Consider the following 19,606-nt stretch of genomic DNA (forward strand, 5'->3'; position numbering starts at 1 on the left):
CCAGTAGATCAAAACTAGCCTGTAGGGCTGAATCTGGCAGGTTAACGTGATGGAATGAAATGCTCATGTTAATTGATGTGCATTGTCCCTTCGATAAAAAACAAAAAAAACAATTGCCGTAATCATTTTACAGATTTATTAACTATATACAATCACTAAAAAGTTGAAAATGTGCATATAAAATATAAAGATCAGTAATAATGCTAGTAACAGAGCATAAATCAAGTGATTGGTGGTAAATACAACTATAATAAACACAGTGCAACCTGCCACACACCTAACAATTAGTGCTGTTACATTTGTGACATTCTCAATCTAAAACATTTACAAAAAGCAGTAATTGACATTTATGTGTTATCTGGCCAGAGGCACATCTTTGGGATACAAGTGCGGTTTCAGTCGTTGGGGATGAAGGCTTCAAAGCTTAGAGTCAAAACGCAGCACAAGTTTATTTCCATTCCTTAAAATGTAAGTGGACACCATCACAGAATCGATTTGTGTTACCGGGAGGTCATTAATGCTATTAGGTCTCAGTCAAGGCAATTAAGTAGTACCGTCACAGTTTATATTTGGTCCACAGACAAACTTTTGATAGTCTATTGTTAAAAACAAGTCTCTGCTGGGAGCCCTCTCTAGCAGCAGCCGGGTCTGCCCCGCTTGGCCCCCCTGCACTCCTCCAGGTCCACTGTGGGGGACTGCTGGTTCTCATTTTTATTTCTCAGGATGGAGGGCAGCACCAAATCAAACAAGGCCTCAAACAGATTGTCCACATTGTAGCCCGTCTTGGCGCTCGTCTCGAAGCACATCTTCTCTGCAGGAAGGCTGCTCTTTTCCTCCAGGCCCTTGTAGCGCAGTATTCTCCCGTAAAGAGCCATTGCATCTTCGGGGGTCACCTGTTTCCCTAGCGTTATCCCCGAGAGGGAGGCAGGGGAGGCCGGGGGCGTGGGGCAGGCAGACAGAACCTGGGTTTCTGTCCTCTCCTCCCCATAATCCATTCGGTCCTTGGATGCCTCATCTGAGTCCTGGGACAGCTGGGCTCTAGGGTCCGTTAGGTCAGCCTTGTTGCCCACTAAAGCGTAGATGCAGTCTTGGTTAGCGGTGTCAGTCAGGGACAGGAAGCGCTCTTCCAGCTCGGCTAGGCTCTGCCAGTTGGACACGTCGTAGGTGAGGATGACAGCGGCTGCACCTCGGCAGTACATTGATCCCAAACCGTGGAACTGTTCCCGACCTGAGGAGACAGCGAGGTCAACAAATTCTGGCTTAATTTTCAACATGAATCCGTGTAAACATACAAAACTAAAAACAGACTGTGAGAGCAGCACTGCAGGAGGACACACCGCACAGAGCGAAGTTGTGCAAGATAGTCAGCAGTTTGAAAACAGAGACAACCTTTGTTGAAAGGGCACGTTGTGTGACTCGATGCTACAGTGGCATCTCTTGGATAATACTAAGATTATTTTCTTGATTTACTGATAGCTTTGTCCATTAAATGTCAGAAAACTGGGGAAAATAACCATAAAATTACCAAATAAACATTCTTTAAATTTCCTTGTTTTCCGCTACGACTGTTGGTAAACCCGAAATATATTGTGTTTACTATTATATATGAAGTAAAAGAGCAAAGAAACCAGAGAGTGTTTATCTTTTATTTCATCATTGAAACTGTTTCCGATTATTAGTGCCGGTCGACTAACTGATCAACTAATAATTTCAGCTATAATAGAATCTATGAGTGTATTCATTACATCAATTTGTCACAAATAGTTTCTTAAATACACTAAAGATCCAAGGCAGGAAGAAATGTATTTCTTACAAACTACTGACTGAAGTGATAAAACTCATTCATTCCTTCTCATGCTTTTGGAAATGACTGTTTATGCAAGTTTGGAAAGGATATGTTGAAGCCTGGGAAGACGGGTAGCCCTGTCATGTGACTGTTAAGAGGAACAGGGCAGGCAGCTGAAACATGGGGCTTTGAAATGTCAAAAACGGCTTGAAAGTCAGCAGAAAAATAAGCAACAGCATGTTTTAAATGAGCTGCCGAGCAAATCCCCCATACAGGTCCTCGTACAACCAGTATTACTCTTTATGGCCGCCGCTGGGCTCTGAAACAGCAGCCCTAAAATGACTTAGTGCTGATCCTGCATTTTCTACCACAGTGACTAAATAAAATGCAACACCAACGTCCTGTCAGAGGTCACGGAGTAGGGGAACATACACAGGAAATGGCTTACTGTGACTTTCCTTATCTCTGTGGCTCACCAGCTCTACTTTTGGCAGTGTGTATTTGCTGTAGATGGATTACTGTAATTCATGTTTACACAATACTGGAATGTTATAAGCTTTTTCATCAGCAGTAACTTGATGATTCACCAAATTATTCTTTCCACTGACAATATAAATATGTGTATTTAGGATCAAAGATTTATTAAGTCATTGTGATCCTTGGGGCCAATGAAGGAGTGAAGTTCGAGAAAAGCACAAGTTTCAATGTATTCAATATAAGAGCAATATAACGGACTTTCATTTCATTTCAAACCTTTATTTATCCAGGTGTATCCCATTGAGATCATTGATCTCTTTTTCAAGGGAGACCTGCTCAAGTAGGTTCCACATGAAACATAAAAACATAAACAGAACAACAAAAAGGACATCATACAGCATCAGACTGGTTCTGTGGATAACAAATCCTCCAGGCAAATTAATAGAGTTCTTTATAAAGGTGTTAACAGGGACAGAGCATAGAGATTACTAATCATGTTTCTGTATAACATTGTCTCAAGTAATGCTGAAATAGATAGTCAATAATCAAGGGCATTTGCAACTGAAAATTCGATAATATAAAATCTAATTGTTCAACTTTAATATTTACCTAATATAGTAAGGGCCATTGACGTTTATCTGTCATGAAGGCCAAATCACATGTAAATAAGTTGTTGTTATTTATCGGGCAGCTATCAAACAAGCTATCTGAAGCAGCTCTTTAAGATGCGAAATGATAAGGTCAAATGTGTTCTGTGTACGAGAATTAGCAGTAATGCAGAAGTACACGGATGGTGGTTGAGATTTGTCCAATGTTGAGCAATTCAGCAAAACAAAGCACACGTGATTTTTTTAACCTCTCTGTTTTTTGCAAGCAGGGAAAACTGAAGTGACCTATTATATTAACAACATTAAGCTAACTGCACAATAATATACAAGGCCTCCATGTGTTTGTTTTAACCAAGCAGTTGTTTGCATGGTGGGTACGTTTGTGGTGTTTGCTTACTCATATTTTGAAGGGTGTCAAATGCTCCTTAGCATATGATAACCAGCTAAAACTGGAACAAACTTGTTATTTCATTGTTAATGCATGTCATTCTTTCCAATTAAAGAATTTATGCTTTATTCTGCATTTTACGAAGAATTGTGAGAGATGATAATCACAAATAACCAGAGCCAAAACAGATGTGTTATAAATTATTTTCTCAGATAGTCTTGCCAACTGCCAGAAACTGATGTGTTAAATGTTAATAACAATATGAGTAAATAAGTGTATTCAAAATCAACAATAATGTTGAGTTGTTTAAGACTGTTGTATCTTATATGGTATTTTTTCATTAAGTTTAACCGTTATTTTTTCTTTTAAGATTAAGGCTAAACACAAAGCAACTTGGAGCAAATAACTTTGGGCTAATACATATCATGTTAATGATTATAGGTTTGCCCAGTAGATTAGTCTACATGTTTATCAAAGAGGTTTAAGGGACCCTGGTATTGGTGTGTGACTGTGTATAGATTTGGAGATTTATTTTGATGTGCTTTCAAGGGTTGTTTTTCCCCAGATGGTGTTAGATTATTTAACTGTTTTTGACCAGACACGTTTGAATTGTTCAAAGCTTTACAGGACACGGTAAAGTAATTAGTATGCATGTAATATACCAACAAAAAAAAACACAAACGTGTTTGCAGAGTGTCTGTGCAGACTGGGCTGTCACATGCCTGTGATTGCCTCAGGTGGGGGGGTCACGCTTTATCAGGTAAACACAGCTCATAAACAGGAGGAATGAGATAAGAGTTTTAAATAAACAGGGGGAAAAGTCGAATAACAAAAACATATTACCAGCAGTGTCCCATATAGAGATGTTGTATGGTCCCCACTGTTTTAGGAAAAAAGCCCCTCCAACAGTGCTGACGGTATCTTTGAACTTCCTCTCCGTGTACCTGTGGAGCAGCGAGGTCTTCCCCACGTTCATGTCCCCCAGGAGAACTAGCTTCACGTCGGGCTTCTTCATCTTCGACACCTCGGGCATGGTGCTGCTTCGGTCCCGCTGCAGCGAGGATACTTTTCTTTCTTTTTTTCCGTATCGTGAAACAATAGGTCTAGCTCGTAAAATTCAAGTCGCGAATTCCTCTGACAAAAGCCATGTTATGATTCTGAACGAATGTGGGACAGCGCAACAACCATCAGTGTATACTCATTTTCAATCTGTTGTCCGAACTTCAAAAAGTAACTGAGGTGAAACAGGAAGTAGGTGAGGAGCTAATGATTCACAGTGAGCGATTTTACCCTGAGCTGTGTCTTTCAGGTTCTACTACTGCTGGCAGGCCGTGAACTGCCCCAGCAGTCTAGCTCAGCGGTTACCAAACGTTTTCAATTCGCGGCCCACATTCAACCATAAACCATACGGAAGCTAAATAAAGTTCTGAGTGGTCAATTCAGAACATATATAGACATTTATTTATTGGGATAAACCCCTTGAGATGCACCATCTCGTTTTCAAGGGGGTCCCGACAATAGCAACAACATGTGACACGTTGTAAATCCAGTAGAACAGACCGCTGTTGCTCAGTGGCGACTCGTCATTAGGGGCAGGCACAGCCCCACCTAGTGTCAGCAGAAAGTAATGCAAATAATAATTCCCAAAATATGCAAAACATATATATGTTAAAATATATTTTAGATCATGTTTAGTCATCTGATTCGTCTGTACATTGCTGTTTTAGTCTGCGTTCTTCTAATTAGTGTCTACAGTGTGCCTATTGAGCCGTGTTGAGCGATGTGGGGCAAGCCCCGATCAAGCCCCTCTCTCTGCTGTTAAAATGAACGTGTACTGTAAAAACTACACTGCGCATGCTCAGAGCATTTTTCTATTCAATGTGTGCGGCAAAAAAAGAATCACCATAGGGGCACTGTGCTGCCATACCCACCAAACGTCATCTCATAATTCAGAGAGCTGATTGGCTGTAAGTACGTGTGCCGCGAAAAGTGTAGATGTGAAGAGGAGACGAGAGAGAGCAGTGTATAGCGATTAAAATCATTAAAACGGAAAGAAAATGAATGAAGTTCTATCGGAACCATGGATTTGTTTACGTGTTTAAAAAAGCACCAGAAGCTTATACACATCTAAGTTGTTCGTGCCCCACCACTTTAGTACATATAAAAACGCCACTGCCGTTGCTAAGGAGGATCGAGAGAAAGGAAAGAGGTTAATGCTGTAGTGTTTTGTGAAACGCTGCGGCGTTTTGTGAAATGCTGTTGTGTTTTGTGAAATGCTGCGGCATTTTCTGAAATGCTGCGGCGTTTTCTGAAATGCTGCGCCGTTTTCTGAAATGCTGCGGCGTTTTCTGAAATGCTGTGGCGTTTTCTGAAATGCTGTTGTGTTTTCTGAAATGCTGTGGTGTTTTGTGAAATGCTGTGGTGTTTTCTGAAATGCTGTATTGTTTTGTGAAATGCTGTGGTGTTTTGTGAAATGCTGTAGTGTTTTCTGAAATGCTGTGGTGTCTTGCACTTCAGGGCCACCATACATATTGTTAAATATTCCTGCGACATTACAAGTTCTCATTAGATAACATTTTAATCACCTTTTTAGAAAAAACGGCTTTGCAGCAGCGCATGCCATAAGGACAAGCTCTGGTTTTGATTCAGGCCTTCTGACCTTAGTTTCACCCTCTATGGTTTCACCGCATTATTAGTAAATATTTTGAAACCATTATGAAAACTTCTTATAAAAAAAGGAACTTGAACCCCTAGAAAGATTCCCAGAGTCAACAATAGGTTGTTGCATAACAATATGCATGTATCCAGTTAAATGTAGTTAACAAGATAAAGTAGGAGAATATGCATATAATTGAAAATGACAGTAAAGCTTAAGGTAAACTTTGAAATTAGAGTACAACCAGTTGATTACAGGGAGGCTGTCTTTCCAAATGAATGCTATTTGGGCTCTCCAGGTTAAATGACGCAGGAAGGACTTTTACAGAGAACAATTTGAGAGGGATTTTAATTTCTACCTTCAAGGCCAAACTCAGGGCAAAACTACACGTATTACTCGTGCCTGATTTGTCACGTTGTACCACCCTTATAAATCCGTGGGATGATCCCGTGGGTGGTAGTTTTCACACTCGAGCTTTACCATGGCAGACATTCTTGGTAAATTCAGATAAATCTGGTCTGTGGACAAAGTAGGCGTATGTTACTCAGACTAAAGTAAAGTTTTAAAAGCAAGCCAAAAATACTTTTTCACTGGAGAAATCTAAATAATGCAATAACATGTAGTGACAGTAGGTCACATTTTATTCTTTAAAACTGCTGTATTAGACATTTATGTTCAATTTAAATGACTTAAAGGGCCCATGGCATGGCCATTTCTACTGATCATAATTCCATTGTTGAGGTATACTAAAATAGATTTATACTGTGCAATTTTCCAAACTCACATTGGTTTCTCATACAGCATCTCTGTAAAGTATGTGTATGCACCGGTATTCACTCTCTGTCATAAACGGCTCCACCGGAAAAGCATGACATGGGCCCTTTAAGATTTTAAATCAACTCCACAGTTTCAGCCTCTCATATGCTGCGTTCATGTACTGTCGTAAATATCGTAATACCGTGCCATGCTTCATCCCTTTATGCTAAGCATTGGACAATAAATGTAACAGCAATTTGTAGTTTAAGTAAGATTTAATTGTATGTGTTCTGATTATTTCTAAACTTCAGGAAACATTTTTATGTTTTAGTATGTGGTTTTAAAGGTGTTCTTTCTCAAATTGTTTCTTTTTGTTAAGTGCAACATTTAATAGCCACATTCCAAGCAAAGAAATACAGAGACAATGTATATTGTTTATCTAAAAATAAAACAAGCCAAATGTGCAGGCCTGATATTGAACAGATTCAACATAACACAACACAAAAGAAATAAAGTGATAAAAGTTTTTTTTTTAAAGTGTAGTTTGTATTATATTATTGGAGCATCAATTCCCTCAAAGCTCCAACCAGCATCATATAGCGGCCATCAGAAGAAGTGCAGTTTGGCTGAGCTGCTCAGCTGTGTGTGCTGCAGCTGACTTTTGACTATATCAGCCTATATCAATATAGGATTGTCCGAGGCGTCTGTAAAGGCATCGTTTCCTCCTGTACTGCAGGACTCATTGGAGCCTCATGATCAGGATACTTTGTGTCAAGCTGAAACGCAGCTCCAGTTTAGGTAAGAAGAACTATTCACCAGGGGGTGAAGAATGACAACAACATGCCGCAAGAGGTTCAGATGCTCGCCTTTTGCTTTATCTCAGTTGCTCTGTCGCTTTTCGTCACATTGGTCTGTTTGAACGAGAAAGGTAAAGTGAATTAAAAGTGTGACGGTTTATCGCACCGCCCAGTTAGCTGTGATGCTAGTTTAGCTAGCAGCCTTTAATCTTAGTGGTGCCTTTCCTCCATGTTGGTAATGACAAGCTTGTGGTAGCTCTAGGACCCCGCAGACACCTTACAGAGGCAGAAAAAAGGGAAGTTATAACCAGACTGCTGATCACAGGTCAGTTTTTCTCCCTCTAATAAAAGGTGAGATTGTGAAAAGGGCTTTGGACACCGATCCCCGGTCAGCTCCTCCCAAAGTACTTAGCTACGCATTTCCTAACGACGTAAAAGGATAAACATAGACAGCTATGCCTTAGCTAGCAAACAAAGAGTTGATTTGACAATAGATTGTAATAGTTAGCAAGATTAAAACAATTATTAATATCCTTACAAGTCCTTCTAAGCTATTTTAATGGCCAGTTGTTGCTGTTTGGGATAGCGTCGCTCCTCGCCTTTGATGCCAAGATCCAGACGCCCATTACAATCCGCAGAGTCAACATCTCCATTCAACTCCTGGGGCTGCAGGTTGCTCTGTAAGCACGCCTGTCTGGATCCGCTATGCAAGTGAACACAACGCGGGGCTTCTTGTGGTCGGACGTAGAGACGAGGACTTTGTTGAACATCTGGGGGGAGCAGGACATCCAGGCGGCGCTGGATGGGAACTTCCGAAACAGCTTCGTGTACCGCGACGTCTCCCGGAGGCTGGGGGCCACGGGGTTTGAGAGGACACCGGAGCAATGCAGGGTGCGGATCAAAAGCCTCAAGAGACAGTACTTGTTGGCAAAGGAAGGCAATCTACGGAACAACGGGCAGTATCATAAGATCTGTAAGTTTTATGACACCATGGAGAGGATTTTGAGCAACCGGCCTGCTCTTGACCCTCAGGAGTTCATAGACAGTGTGGCGGGGGGAGAGGAGGCCGGGGAGGGCCTGGAGGAGGAGGATGCAGAGGATGCTCAGGATGCTTACTCAGAGAGCACAGGGGAGTGTCCTTACCCTGCAGAGACTGAAGTGAAGCTGGAATATCCTACTATTCCCATCCCAATTCCGGTTAAAGTGACAGTGGGCATAAACAGTAAGTCCTCCTTCCTATTCCACATTTATCTATTTCTAATACTTTGATTTGATTGTATGTGCTCAAAGATGCCTCAAACATTGTATTGCACCTCTCTCCTTCAGGTACTTCAGTGAGACCACATAACAGCAGCCAGCTGGCCAGCAACTTGTCAGCCAGGATACCTAAACGGCCGAGGAAGCGGCGCACAAATTTCCCCATGGAAAAACTAATGGAGCAGTTCCTGGAGCAGAGCGTCCATGCTGAGGACAACTTCTACCGAATGGAGGAGCAGCGCTTGCAGGCAGAAGACACCCGAAGAGAAACTGAACACACCAGGGAGCTGCACATGCTTCAGATGCTCGGACAGATGTTCTCCAGCATCTCCTCCACCAGAGATGGATCTGCAGCAGAACCCCCCAAAACAGCTCCTCCTGCCCGTGCTCCAGTGTTCTCCAGTGCCTCTCCATCATGTAAACAAGGCCAGTCCGGTCACTTCAGACGCCCTTCAGCCCAGACAGACTGTTGCGCCCCAAAAAGTCAACTGTTGAACCCAGATCCACAGGCAATAGGTATTAGTTTAGCTGTCGTGTGCAGCCTCGAGGGGGAATTAAAAGGCAAATCAGCTTCAAGGTGAAGGCTCCATGAGGGAGCTGTCACCACAGTACACGTTTTTTTTTTATGTTAGGTGGTTTGTTAATTTATCTTGTTTTTCAGTATATTGCTATTTGTGTATTTTTGTCATCTTTAGTCTGTTATCCCACACTTTAAAACGATCACTTTGTTTATTCCCTCAGTGTTTGAACGCTACTACAGTTCGGGATCTACATCACACAGAGGCATGGATGAGGACTTCCTCTCACTAGTAAAGAGCATCGTCCCTCCACTGACATCAAAAAAGCACAAGGGACAAGATGGACGTATTGGGATCATTGGAGGATGCCAAGAGTATGAAACACAACTCGTTCTCAACACAAACATCCTTCACCAAACACAGTTGAGGTTGTTTGTTCTTTAATACATTTGCTCTAATTATTTTCATCTCCACCCTCTAAAGCTACACTGGAGCACCGTACTTTGCCGCCATCTCAGCATTGAAAGCGGTATGTAGTAATTATGAGACAATTATCATTAATATTACCCAGCATGACATATAAAACAGTTAAAGTGTAGTTCTGGTGCAGTGACGGTACCTTTTGTTTTTCTCCAGGGGGCTGACTTGTCTCATGTGTTCTGCACCAAAGATGCTGCTACTGTCATCAAATCATTCAGCCCTGAACTTATCGTTCATCCTGTCCTGTAAGTACAGATCCACAGGGACCAATTATTCTCTGAATGTCCTCTAATAACCTGTTCACTAGAACACCCCTCTGTATAATGTAATACAGTCCTCAACACCAACACATTTTTTGAATACACTGGCAACTTTATTATGCCTGTATACTTAATATAAACGTGCCAAAAGTAATATATTGTAATAGAAGTGTAGTGCAAGTACCATATCCCAAACAGTAACCCAGAACAACTCTGTGAACATCCTGCATGCAATTTATTTGAGAATCAGAGGCATGTACACATCTTTCTTTCCAACTACTGGCCATCACCCGTGTATGTCATAAAGTAGTAGTATCTCTAGTAGAACAAGTTTGGATTATTTATGTGCAAGTTAAGGCATAAAAGAATATGGCTTTTGGAAAAAAGAGCAATACCATGTCGGGTCAAAAGTAGTGTATTTAAACAAATCTAACGTGTTTGTGTGTGTCTGTGTGTGTATCAAGGGACAGTCCTAATGCAGTGGAAGAGATAGACAAATGGCTTCCGAGACTTCACGCCCTGGTGGTGGGACCAGGTCTAGGGAGAGAAGACGCGTTACTGAAAACAGCCAAGGCACGTGGAATATATTCACTCCCTCCTGCACTTAAACAGTCTCTTGGAACAGATGCTTGCATAAACACAAAACTGTACTAACATTACATTTTTCACATTTGATATTTATAATACAGTGATGAACTTAGGCTACACATGAAACAACTCCTCTCTGTGGACACATCTGCACTGATGCTAAGGAGACTCTTAAAAAGACAGTTAAATCCATCAGTCCCTTGTTGGCAAACGTGTATACTATTTGAACTACATATATTTTATATAAATTGGGTAATTCTACTGTTGAGTTGTAACCCAACTTTGCCAAGAATTATCAAACAAGTTGATGTGTATATACAGATTTTCTTTGGTGCAGCCTGAGAGAACTGGACAGTGTGTTTCTTTAACCTAAGTCTTGTTGTTCTTTGCATATTTGCTTCTACATTATCTCCAAATAACTATTTTTTCCCTGTCTTTTAGGAGGTGATAGAGAAGTCTAAAACAAGAGATATCCCGATCATCATAGATGCAGTAAGTCTCAAACTCAAGCTGTTGAACAGATGGGATTTTATTCGCAGAGCTGTACAAAGAACAATGAGTCTGTTTTGTTATTATATTTGTTTATTTCCAACAGGATGGATTATGGCTAGTTACACAGCAACCATCTGTTATTCACGGGTACCACAAAGGCATCCTCACACCTAACTTCATGGAGTTCACTCGACTGTATGAGGCGCTGGTGGGTGTTCTTCCGCAGAGCTGATTTAGACACCAAATAATGGCATATAACACATTATTCGGTGTTAATGTACGCATGTGTGTGTTTGCTGTCTCAGCACCACGAGCCCATGGACATCAGTGATCGTCAGCGCAGCGTCAGTCAGCTCAGTGTTGCCATGGGCAATATCACTATGGTGCTAAAAGGAGAACAGGATCTCATTACAGATGGCGGTAAAGGTAAGTGTCAAGATTTCTCACAGTATGAAAACAATATTTAGGAGACACACTTTCCAGCTGATCTATCACCCTTTGCAATGTTACTCTGGAGACATGTGGTGACTTCCTGACTTTGTTTTCAGTGATCGCGTGCAGTGTGGAGGGCAGTGGGAGAAGATGTGGTGGACAGGGGGATGTTCTCTCTGGATCTCTGGGAGTGTTTGCACACTGGGCCCACGCTGCCTCTGCAGCTGGAGTGGGCAGAAGGTGAGGGCATGATTGGCTGCTTGTACATCTTGTTGTAATTGTAGTATATAGCTCCTTTGTTAAGGACCATAACAAGTGTTCTTATTTTCAAACAATACTTACAAAAAGCATACCATTTTAAATATATGAACAATTTAAAAAACATTATGTACGTTTCAGGATAAATGATATACCTTTACAGCCCCCATTGATTTGTTTGCATTGAAAACTCAAATTGCAGAGTTTAAACTTGTGTGAGTTGTAATTCATCATACTTAATATAGGGTTATTTTTGGTTTATATATTGTAAAGTCAAAGTCAACTTTAATGTAAATTTTTCTGTGTGTTTGTACAGACAGAGAGATCGAAATAACGTTTCCAACAATCCCGAATACAAAATACAAATATACAAATATGTATATCCTCTATACATATATACAATCAACAGACACATTTACACATATGCACACATTAAGATAAAACACAACAATCAATATACAAAATAACAGTCACTTCAATATGTTAGGGAATGTACATAGTGTAAGATTGTCCATAGCAGCGTAAAAAAGTGTCTGGTGCTGGAATTGAGTGTCTGAGTGTGTGGGGAGTTATAGTCCAGTGGGGGCAAGGGGGAGAGGGGGGAAAGAGGGGAGGGAGGGGAGGGAGGGGAGAGAGTTCAGCCTCCTGACAGCCAGAGGCCTGTACTACGAAGCCGGATTTTCGCTTAGCGAGCTAACTTCAGGGAAAACTCTGGGTTTCCGGTCCTACGACGCTGGTTCACTTCTTAGCGGGCTAGATCTCCATGGTAACTTATGCTGAACGGCTAGCCTGGGGCCTATACTACGAAGCAGGATTTTCGTTTAGCAAGCTAACTTCAGGGGTTTCCGGTCCTACGAAGCTGGTTCACTTCTTAGCGGACTAGATAACTTATTCTGAACGGCTAGCCTCCGGAGCAGGATAGGTTCCAGGATAAAAGCACTGCTTGCTGACCAATCAGAGCTCAGTGTGCGGAGTTTAAAGCGATCAATTCATATGACAGGAGAAAGGAAATACAGTTTAAACTGCCGTTGCAGGAAAGACGGCCGGCAAAAATCAACTGACTGTGTGAACGTGAAAATTAATAGAATATCCCCTCCCATCTTCAGAGCAATCTGACTATTATAACATTAGCGTTAAGAAAGCTTACTTAAATATCTGCCACAACATAAGTAACCGGATCAAAGTAACATTACGTAGCCTACAGTCCGCGGCACTGTGAGTGCAGACATCGATGTGTCCCATTATTATTCATATCACATGATATCACATCATAATTTATCATATATCTCCTTATCTGAGTCAGCTTCTTGAGCCGTATCTGGCCGTGCAACACTCACAGTGTCACATACTGTATGCAGAAGTATTATTTTAAGCAACACATTAAGTTGACGAAACACTCGAGTCAAATGTAATTAAAGTCAGATCCAATCGTGTCTTGGACGGGGCAGTGATATCATAAACCTGTTAATGAACGCATTCAAACTCTTTTTATTTTACCAGCTGTATTCACCTTGCAGGTGCAGCTATGTGGCTTTTATCCTGGATAAACTGTTTAAGTCATGGATGTTTAAGGTTTAACATCTTCATATTTGTCTAATATTATAGTTGACTTTTCATTCAGGAAGTATGACGCGCTGCGCTGTCAGTATGCTTGTTTGTGATTGGTCGAATGCTCCAAATACCACCCCTTTTATGTGAACGCGCACCTAACTAGATAGGGCAACGCTGGCTTGAGTTAACGAGTTGATAACCAGCGTCGTAGGACAGTTTAGCGAGAGCGCGTTTGTTTTGGATTAGGTAAGCCGGGTAACTCAAACATATCCAGGTTATGTTGAACCGGTTTCGTAGTAAAGGCCTCTGGTGTAAAAAACTAAACTTGTAAAGCTAATACAATTATGTATCTTAATATTATTAAAAACGATTGTAAATTATACACCATGGAAAATGGTAAAAAACTGTAGTGGGTTTTTTCCAATAAAGTTTTTCGTAGATACATATGAACTTGAAGAAGGTTATATTAGACTAACTGATAACGAAAGTAATCTCTTACTTGCAGCCCTCATGTATTCTTATTTTCACATGATAGTGCATTTTGAAAGTTAAACCACCAGTATGCTATTTTGACTTGTAGTATTGTATGAACAAACACATGTTAAGTATATGTCTCCTTGTTTCCTAATCCATTATTTTTGTTATTATTTCTCCAGTGCGAATCCATCAATGGTTGCAGCATTCGGGGCCTGTTCTCTAACAAGACAGTGCAACAACCAAGCGTTCCAGCGACATGGCCGCTCCACCACCACAACGGACATGATCCAGGAGATTGGTTCAGCCTTCAAAAAGCTATTTGAAAGCTGAAAGAATCACATTTATATCAAAACTGTTGTTTTAAACACTATACATACATACTAAGTTTTGCATTCTTGAAGCCGTAATATAGACTGTTGGTGGTTGGTGGACCACTGAAAAATGTTTTAATGTTAAATTTGAATTATCACATTTGAAACGAAGGAATACACACTGACTCGTTTGAAGTGTTTTAAATGAAGCCTAACAAACACTGTCTTCCATTTGATCATTAATACATTCACCAAATATGAGGTAGATACATTTTTCCCAACCCACCAAATAAACTGAGATGGTAAGATAAATGGGGCCACTGTAAAAAAAACCTGTTTGAATTTTGAAATAAATTATAAATCAAATTTTGTTGGAGTGACTTTTAACCAAGTTCTTGAAAGCCATTATGGTAATGTCCCTTTGTGGCCATAGAGGGCAATATTGACTTGGACCATGGTCTTGTGGTTTGTTGCTGCTTTATTTAATGTGTTTAGGGTCATTGCAAAATCATTGAGAGCAGAGAACGATACTTTATGTGCCGAAATAAGGGGACCTATGTGAAATGTATGGTAGAAGGGATTCAGATTCAGAATACTTTATTGGCCATTACATTTACATACAATGGAAATGTGTCTTTGGCACTGGCAAATAAGATAAAATAACACTCACAATACACAGTACAACATAACATTCGTACACACAAAAAGAGGGAATTTGTGGCAGTCTTAAAAGTGCAGTGTGATTTGGGTCCATTCAAATAGCTGTTGTATTAAAACAAAACATAATTTACTATACATTTAAATGTTGTAATGGTGTTGGTGGCAAAATGTCCAATAAATAAATACATTTGTTCAAAGATAACGCGACAGGAAGTACATGTTAAAATAGTTCACTTGTATCTTTGGTTGCCATAGCAGCTTTGTTGTGGCGCATATTTAAAAATATTTGTTCAGGCACTTTGGCTAGCAGCTAACATTAGCTTGCTGAAGGACCCACAGATCCGCCGTACACACACACACACGACCTAGCGATAGCATCAACAGCCGCTGCATCACGGAGGGTTAGACGTCAGACTTTTGCTACAGAAAAACGAATAATATCCACACAGGTAAGTTCCTCTGCACGCCACCTGGATACCAACTTACCTAGATACGTTTGGTTAAGTCCCATTAAAGTTTTTTCTGTTATTCTTATTAAAAGCTTCGTTTAATAATACAAAGCGTTGAAAGCTAATCAAAGCTAATTTGGCTAGCAGTTAAATACAAGCAATCGTGATAGAAAATAGGCCACTAACAGTGTAAAAGTAATTGATAATAATGTGTGTTATGGTTTTTATTACAGTGATTTGTCGGTGTAATGTTAGCATATGGATGTAAGTGTTATGTGATTGTTTACTTTGTGGTTGAATGAAGAGGCTAAGCGTTAATCTTTGTTTTTGACACATTGGGGTGTCGGTTGCTATAACTCAGCGCTGCCCGCCAACGATTAAAGAACATTTTATTTCGTTGTATGCTTTTTAAGCCAATCTCAAAGTTGCTAAAACAGAAAGTTGGTTAACACTGCTTGACGTAGCAGGATACGTTGACGTTTATCATCTCGACTAAAATTAGACACGGAAACTCAGCTGTTACTGATGTAAATGATAGATTATTCATTTGATCAGTGAATGTTATGGGTTGATTTCACACTAAAACATCGGTGTGTTTTTTTAACTCGTTCACTATCTCTAGTCATACGCTAGTTCACCCAGCTAATGTTAAATCATGCTACTGTTTAGCTTTGTTGTCTTCTTCGTTGGATTGGAGAAGGGCACCCTGAGGTCCACTCAGCAACAACTGTATGTTACTATGTTATCTATCCATAGTTATCTATGTTAACTATAGTTATTTATTATATCTAGAAATGAGTTATTTTGCTTTGGCCACGAACTAGTGAGCTCTCAGTTGGCAGTTTCATAGCACACGTAGCAATTTTCAGGATGGCTGACTCCAGATCAGTGTCCCCTCCCCCTTTCATATCTTCACCATTACAGTCAATATTTCCGGACTGATTTCAGATAATCTATACTGATAAACGAGACAGAATGCACACATATTGTACACAATTGCATCAGAGAAGTGCAGTGGTACTAAACGATGAACTACTTTCCCTAAAACCAGCATTTAAACATCGTTTCAGCAACAATACACATATTGATTTACTCTCAACAGGTGCAGGTGTCTCCGGATAAGGAGGGATCTGCAATGTTGAACCCGACAAATGGCGACCCAGGCAACGTCGTTGTGAATTATGTGGAGGAGTATTTGGACCTGGTGGAGTCTCTGCCCTTTGATCTGCAGAGGAGTGTGTCCCTCATGAAGGAAATTGATGCCAGGTATCAAGGTAAAGAGGATATACAGTGTGGACGTTTTTCTTATAAATCAATCAAAAATAAAAGGTAACAATAATCATATTGTAAGATGCACAACATAGTACCATAATGATTTGTATACATAAATGTGTGTGTGGCTCTGATTTCTAAGGATGTGTCCTTGTTTATTTGTTATACATTAGTATTGCTAGTGTGTGAGCACCTATGGAGAGTGACTTACATTTATCACAAGGTTTTTTCCTTACTTCACCCACCAAAACAAAACTGACCAATTTGTCTCTTTCGTAAATGTAACAAAAACGAATGCAGTGATAATAGTTCAATGATTGAACTGACATATCTGAACCAAACATTAATTCTCAGTTGCTATTTTATCAAGGACACCTAGCTAAAACAAATGTCATGCTAGACCCCTTTCGTTATTTCACCTGTTATTCAGCAAAAAAAAACCTTCACAGTCAAGGTGATTGAATATAAGCTGAAAGTTTATATTTACTTAGTGTGAACTTTTTTTGAATATGTTAAATGACAGTATTCTTATCCCACTTGATTTCTTGTTTGGCAGATGTTCTGAAGGAGCTCGATGACGCTTATGAGCGGTATCGCCGGGAGTCTGACTCCCTGCAGAGGCGGAAGCTTCAGTTATCCATTCAGAGGGCACTGATTCGCAGTCAGGAGCTCGGAGATGAGAAGATACAGATTGCCGGTCAAATGGTACGTTATGAACGCCCTGCGCTGCATCAGGGGGCAAACTTCCAGGTCTTAGTGTTTGAAAGTGCTTTCCTGGAATGAATGGGCTCAGAAAGCATACCCAGAGTAAATAAAAACAGGTATTTTAGACCTTCTTAAAGGGCTTTTTGTGTAAGACTCTCCAAATCTGACACCATGAAGAAAATCTTTGAAAATCTGAAAAACGCAGAATCTTATTAGTATAGTTTCACACTGGAGGGTCATCAGAACCATTGCAACAAATATAACTTCCCCCTTTGACTTAGAATAGAATATAGAATATAGACAAGAATATGTATCTCTTATAAAACATATGTACAAGGGATGTTGGAAACAGTTATATTATAAACATACAACTTCATTTTTAGCTCTTAGAAAAGTGGTTAACCCATACCTGTGGCTCTCCACCTCTGGTTATCAGCACAACGTAACATAATGTATTACTAGATAACAAGAAGTGGCTTCGATTTGTATTTAAAGGTGGGGTAGGTAAGTTTGAGAAACCGGCTCGAGATACACTTTTTGTTATATTCCATGGAATGCTCTTAACATCCCGATAGCAATGAATATCTTAAGTGCTTTGAAAAAAAATCCATAAAAGAATTTCATCTGTGGAAGCCGTAGTACTGTAAAAAGCACGACCAATCATTTTAGCCGGCCCGGCTAAAATAACTGGATGGCCTACCTGCCTGTCAGCCTTCCATCTGTGCACAAACTTATCTCGTGCCCTCATTGGTCATGTGCGCGTTCGTGTGTGTTGGAGGAGGGGCTCTGTAAGGAAGTGGCAGATTTTTTCCGGCTGTGTATTTTCAAATTTTAGCGATCTCGAGCTGGTTTCTCCAAAATGACCTACCCCACCTTTAAGTCTGTCGAATTAGGCAGTAAACCCTTTTCTTTTTTACAGACACAATCATCAAAACGTATTATAAGAAGAACACCATTCTTCAACTTACTACTTTCTCTAAATTAATCAAGTTTAGTCTTATTTTCTAGTTCAATTTGCAAGCACATAGATAACTACATGTTGTTCAAACAGCAGGATGAGCTTTGCAGTAAAATGTAAACATTCTTAATTTCAGGTGGAGCTGGTCGAGAACCGAACGCGACAAATAGACTGGCACTCTGAACTCCTCCTTTCCTCTCAAGAAGTCCCAGAAAGTCCGGTCCCCGTACCGGCCTCCGTGACAACCACTGCAGCGTCCACGGTGTCGTCCTCGTCGTCATCCTCAGCCACCGTAACTCCAGGGAAAACTAGCCATCACGACAAGAAGCGTGATGAGTTAACTCCAAGCTCTGCAGGTGTAGACAAGGCTGGAGGGAAGCGCTCGCGGCGTCAGAAAAATGGAGACAATCGGGAAAGTTACGGGGCTCTGGATCAACCCGAGGATGTGGGAGTGGGTGCATCCCGGGAAAAGAGGGCCAAAACATCTTCAAAGAAGAAGAAGAGGTCCAAAGGAAAGTCTGAGAGAGAAGTGTCCCCCCCAGACCTGCCCATCGACCCAGATGAGCCCACGTACTGCCTCTGTGAGCAGGTGTCATACGGAGAGATGATTGGCTGTGATAACGATGAATGTCCCATCGAATGGTTCCATTTCTCCTGTGTGGGGCTCCATCACAAGCCAAAGGGCAAGTGGTACTGCCCCAAGTGTCGGGGGGAGAACGAGAAGACCATGGACAAGGCCTTAGAGAGGGCCAAGAAGGAGCGGGCCTACAACAGGTAGCTCGCTCCATCCACCTCATGAACACTTTTGCATACAAATTACATTTTTATGTAGTGTCTTTGTTTTCCATATTGTCAACAGTGTTAAAAAAAATAAGCAATGTAAAGAGGGATGCTGTAAATAGTTATTTTTGTAACTGCTGCATAGCTGTGAGAAAAAAATATTTGTCCTTCCTGGTTGGGAAAGAATAGACACAGTACAACCTGGATTAACGTTACATCCCCTTTGTTTTCATCATGCATGCAACTTAACCCAGTCCGTTATGCTCAGTTAACAAATAAAACATTTCTTAATAAAGGAGAATTTCAGGATGTTGTGAAGACTTTTGTCAAATGTTATTCATACATATTACCCTGAGGACTTCGTAGAGACAACAAACAAAGATAAGAGTGGTTATTTGAACAAAACTGAGGAGATTTCAGATTTTAAAAAGCTAGTTTCACATTTAGTTTTTACAAAATTTGATTAGATTCAACTTTATTGTCATTGTGCAACGTACAGGTACAAGCCAATGAAATGCAGTTAGTATCCAGAAGGAAAAAAAACACTCTAATTGCCTTATGTACATTAAAAGGATCGTTATTCACTAGTATGTCCCCCGACTGCTGTCTATGAAGAGATCTCCTAAATCCCTCTCTGTGGTTTGGGAACAACATAATCCAAAGTCCTCGTTCTGTGCTCTGCCTTCTAAA

The 19,606-nt window shown here is 40.6% G+C and overlaps 3 protein-coding genes across 5 annotated transcripts; 2 read left to right on the plus strand and 1 right to left on the minus strand.

Annotated features, from left to right (window-relative positions):
- Positions 1–121: 121 nt before the first annotated feature.
- On the minus strand, positions 122–4,581 carry rab20 (RAB20, member RAS oncogene family). Its single transcript, XM_034129141.1, has 2 exons — positions 4,103–4,581; positions 122–1,228 (listed from the first exon to the last, which is right to left on the minus strand). The coding sequence occupies exons 1-2, from the start codon at positions 4,290–4,292 to the stop codon at positions 633–635; spliced, it is 786 nt and encodes a 261-aa protein (XP_033985032.1). The 5' UTR covers positions 4,293–4,581; the 3' UTR covers positions 122–632.
- Positions 4,582–7,210: 2,629 nt separating this feature from the next.
- On the plus strand, positions 7,211–14,462 carry naxd (NAD(P)HX dehydratase). 3 transcript variants are annotated; one of them, XM_034129127.1, is made up of 11 exons: positions 7,609–8,690; positions 8,795–9,241; positions 9,467–9,617; positions 9,727–9,772; positions 9,880–9,968; positions 10,448–10,556; positions 11,013–11,063; positions 11,167–11,271; positions 11,369–11,489; positions 11,612–11,735; positions 13,961–14,462. In XM_034129127.1, the coding sequence occupies exons 1-11, from the start codon at positions 8,174–8,176 to the stop codon at positions 14,109–14,111; spliced, it is 1,911 nt and encodes a 636-aa protein (XP_033985018.1). In that variant the 5' UTR covers positions 7,609–8,173; the 3' UTR covers positions 14,112–14,462. The 3 variants fall into 3 exon arrangements, with proteins under 3 accessions (XP_033985020.1, XP_033985019.1, XP_033985018.1); XM_034129129.1 differs by lacking the exons at positions 7,609–8,690; positions 8,795–9,241 and adding an exon at positions 7,211–7,469; XM_034129128.1 differs by lacking the exons at positions 7,609–8,690; positions 8,795–9,241 and adding an exon at positions 7,393–7,599.
- Positions 14,463–15,090: 628 nt separating this feature from the next.
- Positions 15,091–19,229, plus strand: ing1 (inhibitor of growth family, member 1). The gene is made up of 4 exons (XM_034129137.1): positions 15,091–15,201; positions 16,304–16,475; positions 17,030–17,178; positions 18,273–19,229. The coding sequence occupies exons 2-4, from the start codon at positions 16,337–16,339 to the stop codon at positions 18,912–18,914; spliced, it is 930 nt and encodes a 309-aa protein (XP_033985028.1). The 5' UTR covers positions 15,091–15,201; positions 16,304–16,336; the 3' UTR covers positions 18,915–19,229.
- The last annotated feature ends 377 nt before the right edge of the window (positions 19,230–19,606 follow it).

This window comes from Trematomus bernacchii, unplaced genomic scaffold (genome assembly GCF_902827165.1).
Source record: "Trematomus bernacchii unplaced genomic scaffold, fTreBer1.1, whole genome shotgun sequence".
NCBI classification, from domain to species: Eukaryota; Metazoa; Chordata; class Actinopteri; order Perciformes; family Nototheniidae; genus Trematomus; species Trematomus bernacchii.

What these genes read in the sequence shown, in the direction of transcription:
- rab20 (XM_034129141.1), bottom strand. Translation starts at nt 4,292, where the DNA reads ATGCCCGAGGTGTCGAAGATGAAGAAGCCCGACGTGAAGCTAGTTCTC. An exon ending in CTCTATATGGGACACTGCTG is followed by an intron (nt 1,229 to 4,102) that starts GTAATATGTTTT and finishes CTGTCTCCTCAG; the next exon opens with GTCGGGAACAGTTCCACGGT.
- naxd (XM_034129127.1), top strand. Translation starts at nt 8,174, where the DNA reads ATGCAAGTGAACACAACGCGGGGCTTCTTGTGGTCGGACGTAGAGACG. An exon ending in CCCAGATCCACAGGCAATAG is followed by an intron (nt 9,242 to 9,466) that starts GTATTAGTTTAG and finishes TTATTCCCTCAG; the next exon opens with TGTTTGAACGCTACTACAGT. An exon ending in CTTATCGTTCATCCTGTCCT is followed by an intron (nt 9,969 to 10,447) that starts GTAAGTACAGAT and finishes GTGTGTATCAAG; the next exon opens with GGACAGTCCTAATGCAGTGG.
- ing1 (XM_034129137.1), top strand. Translation starts at nt 16,337, where the DNA reads ATGTTGAACCCGACAAATGGCGACCCAGGCAACGTCGTTGTGAATTAT. An exon ending in AATTGATGCCAGGTATCAAG is followed by an intron (nt 16,476 to 17,029) that starts GTAAAGAGGATA and finishes CTTGTTTGGCAG; the next exon opens with ATGTTCTGAAGGAGCTCGAT. An exon ending in TACAGATTGCCGGTCAAATG is followed by an intron (nt 17,179 to 18,272) that starts GTACGTTATGAA and finishes TCTTAATTTCAG; the next exon opens with GTGGAGCTGGTCGAGAACCG.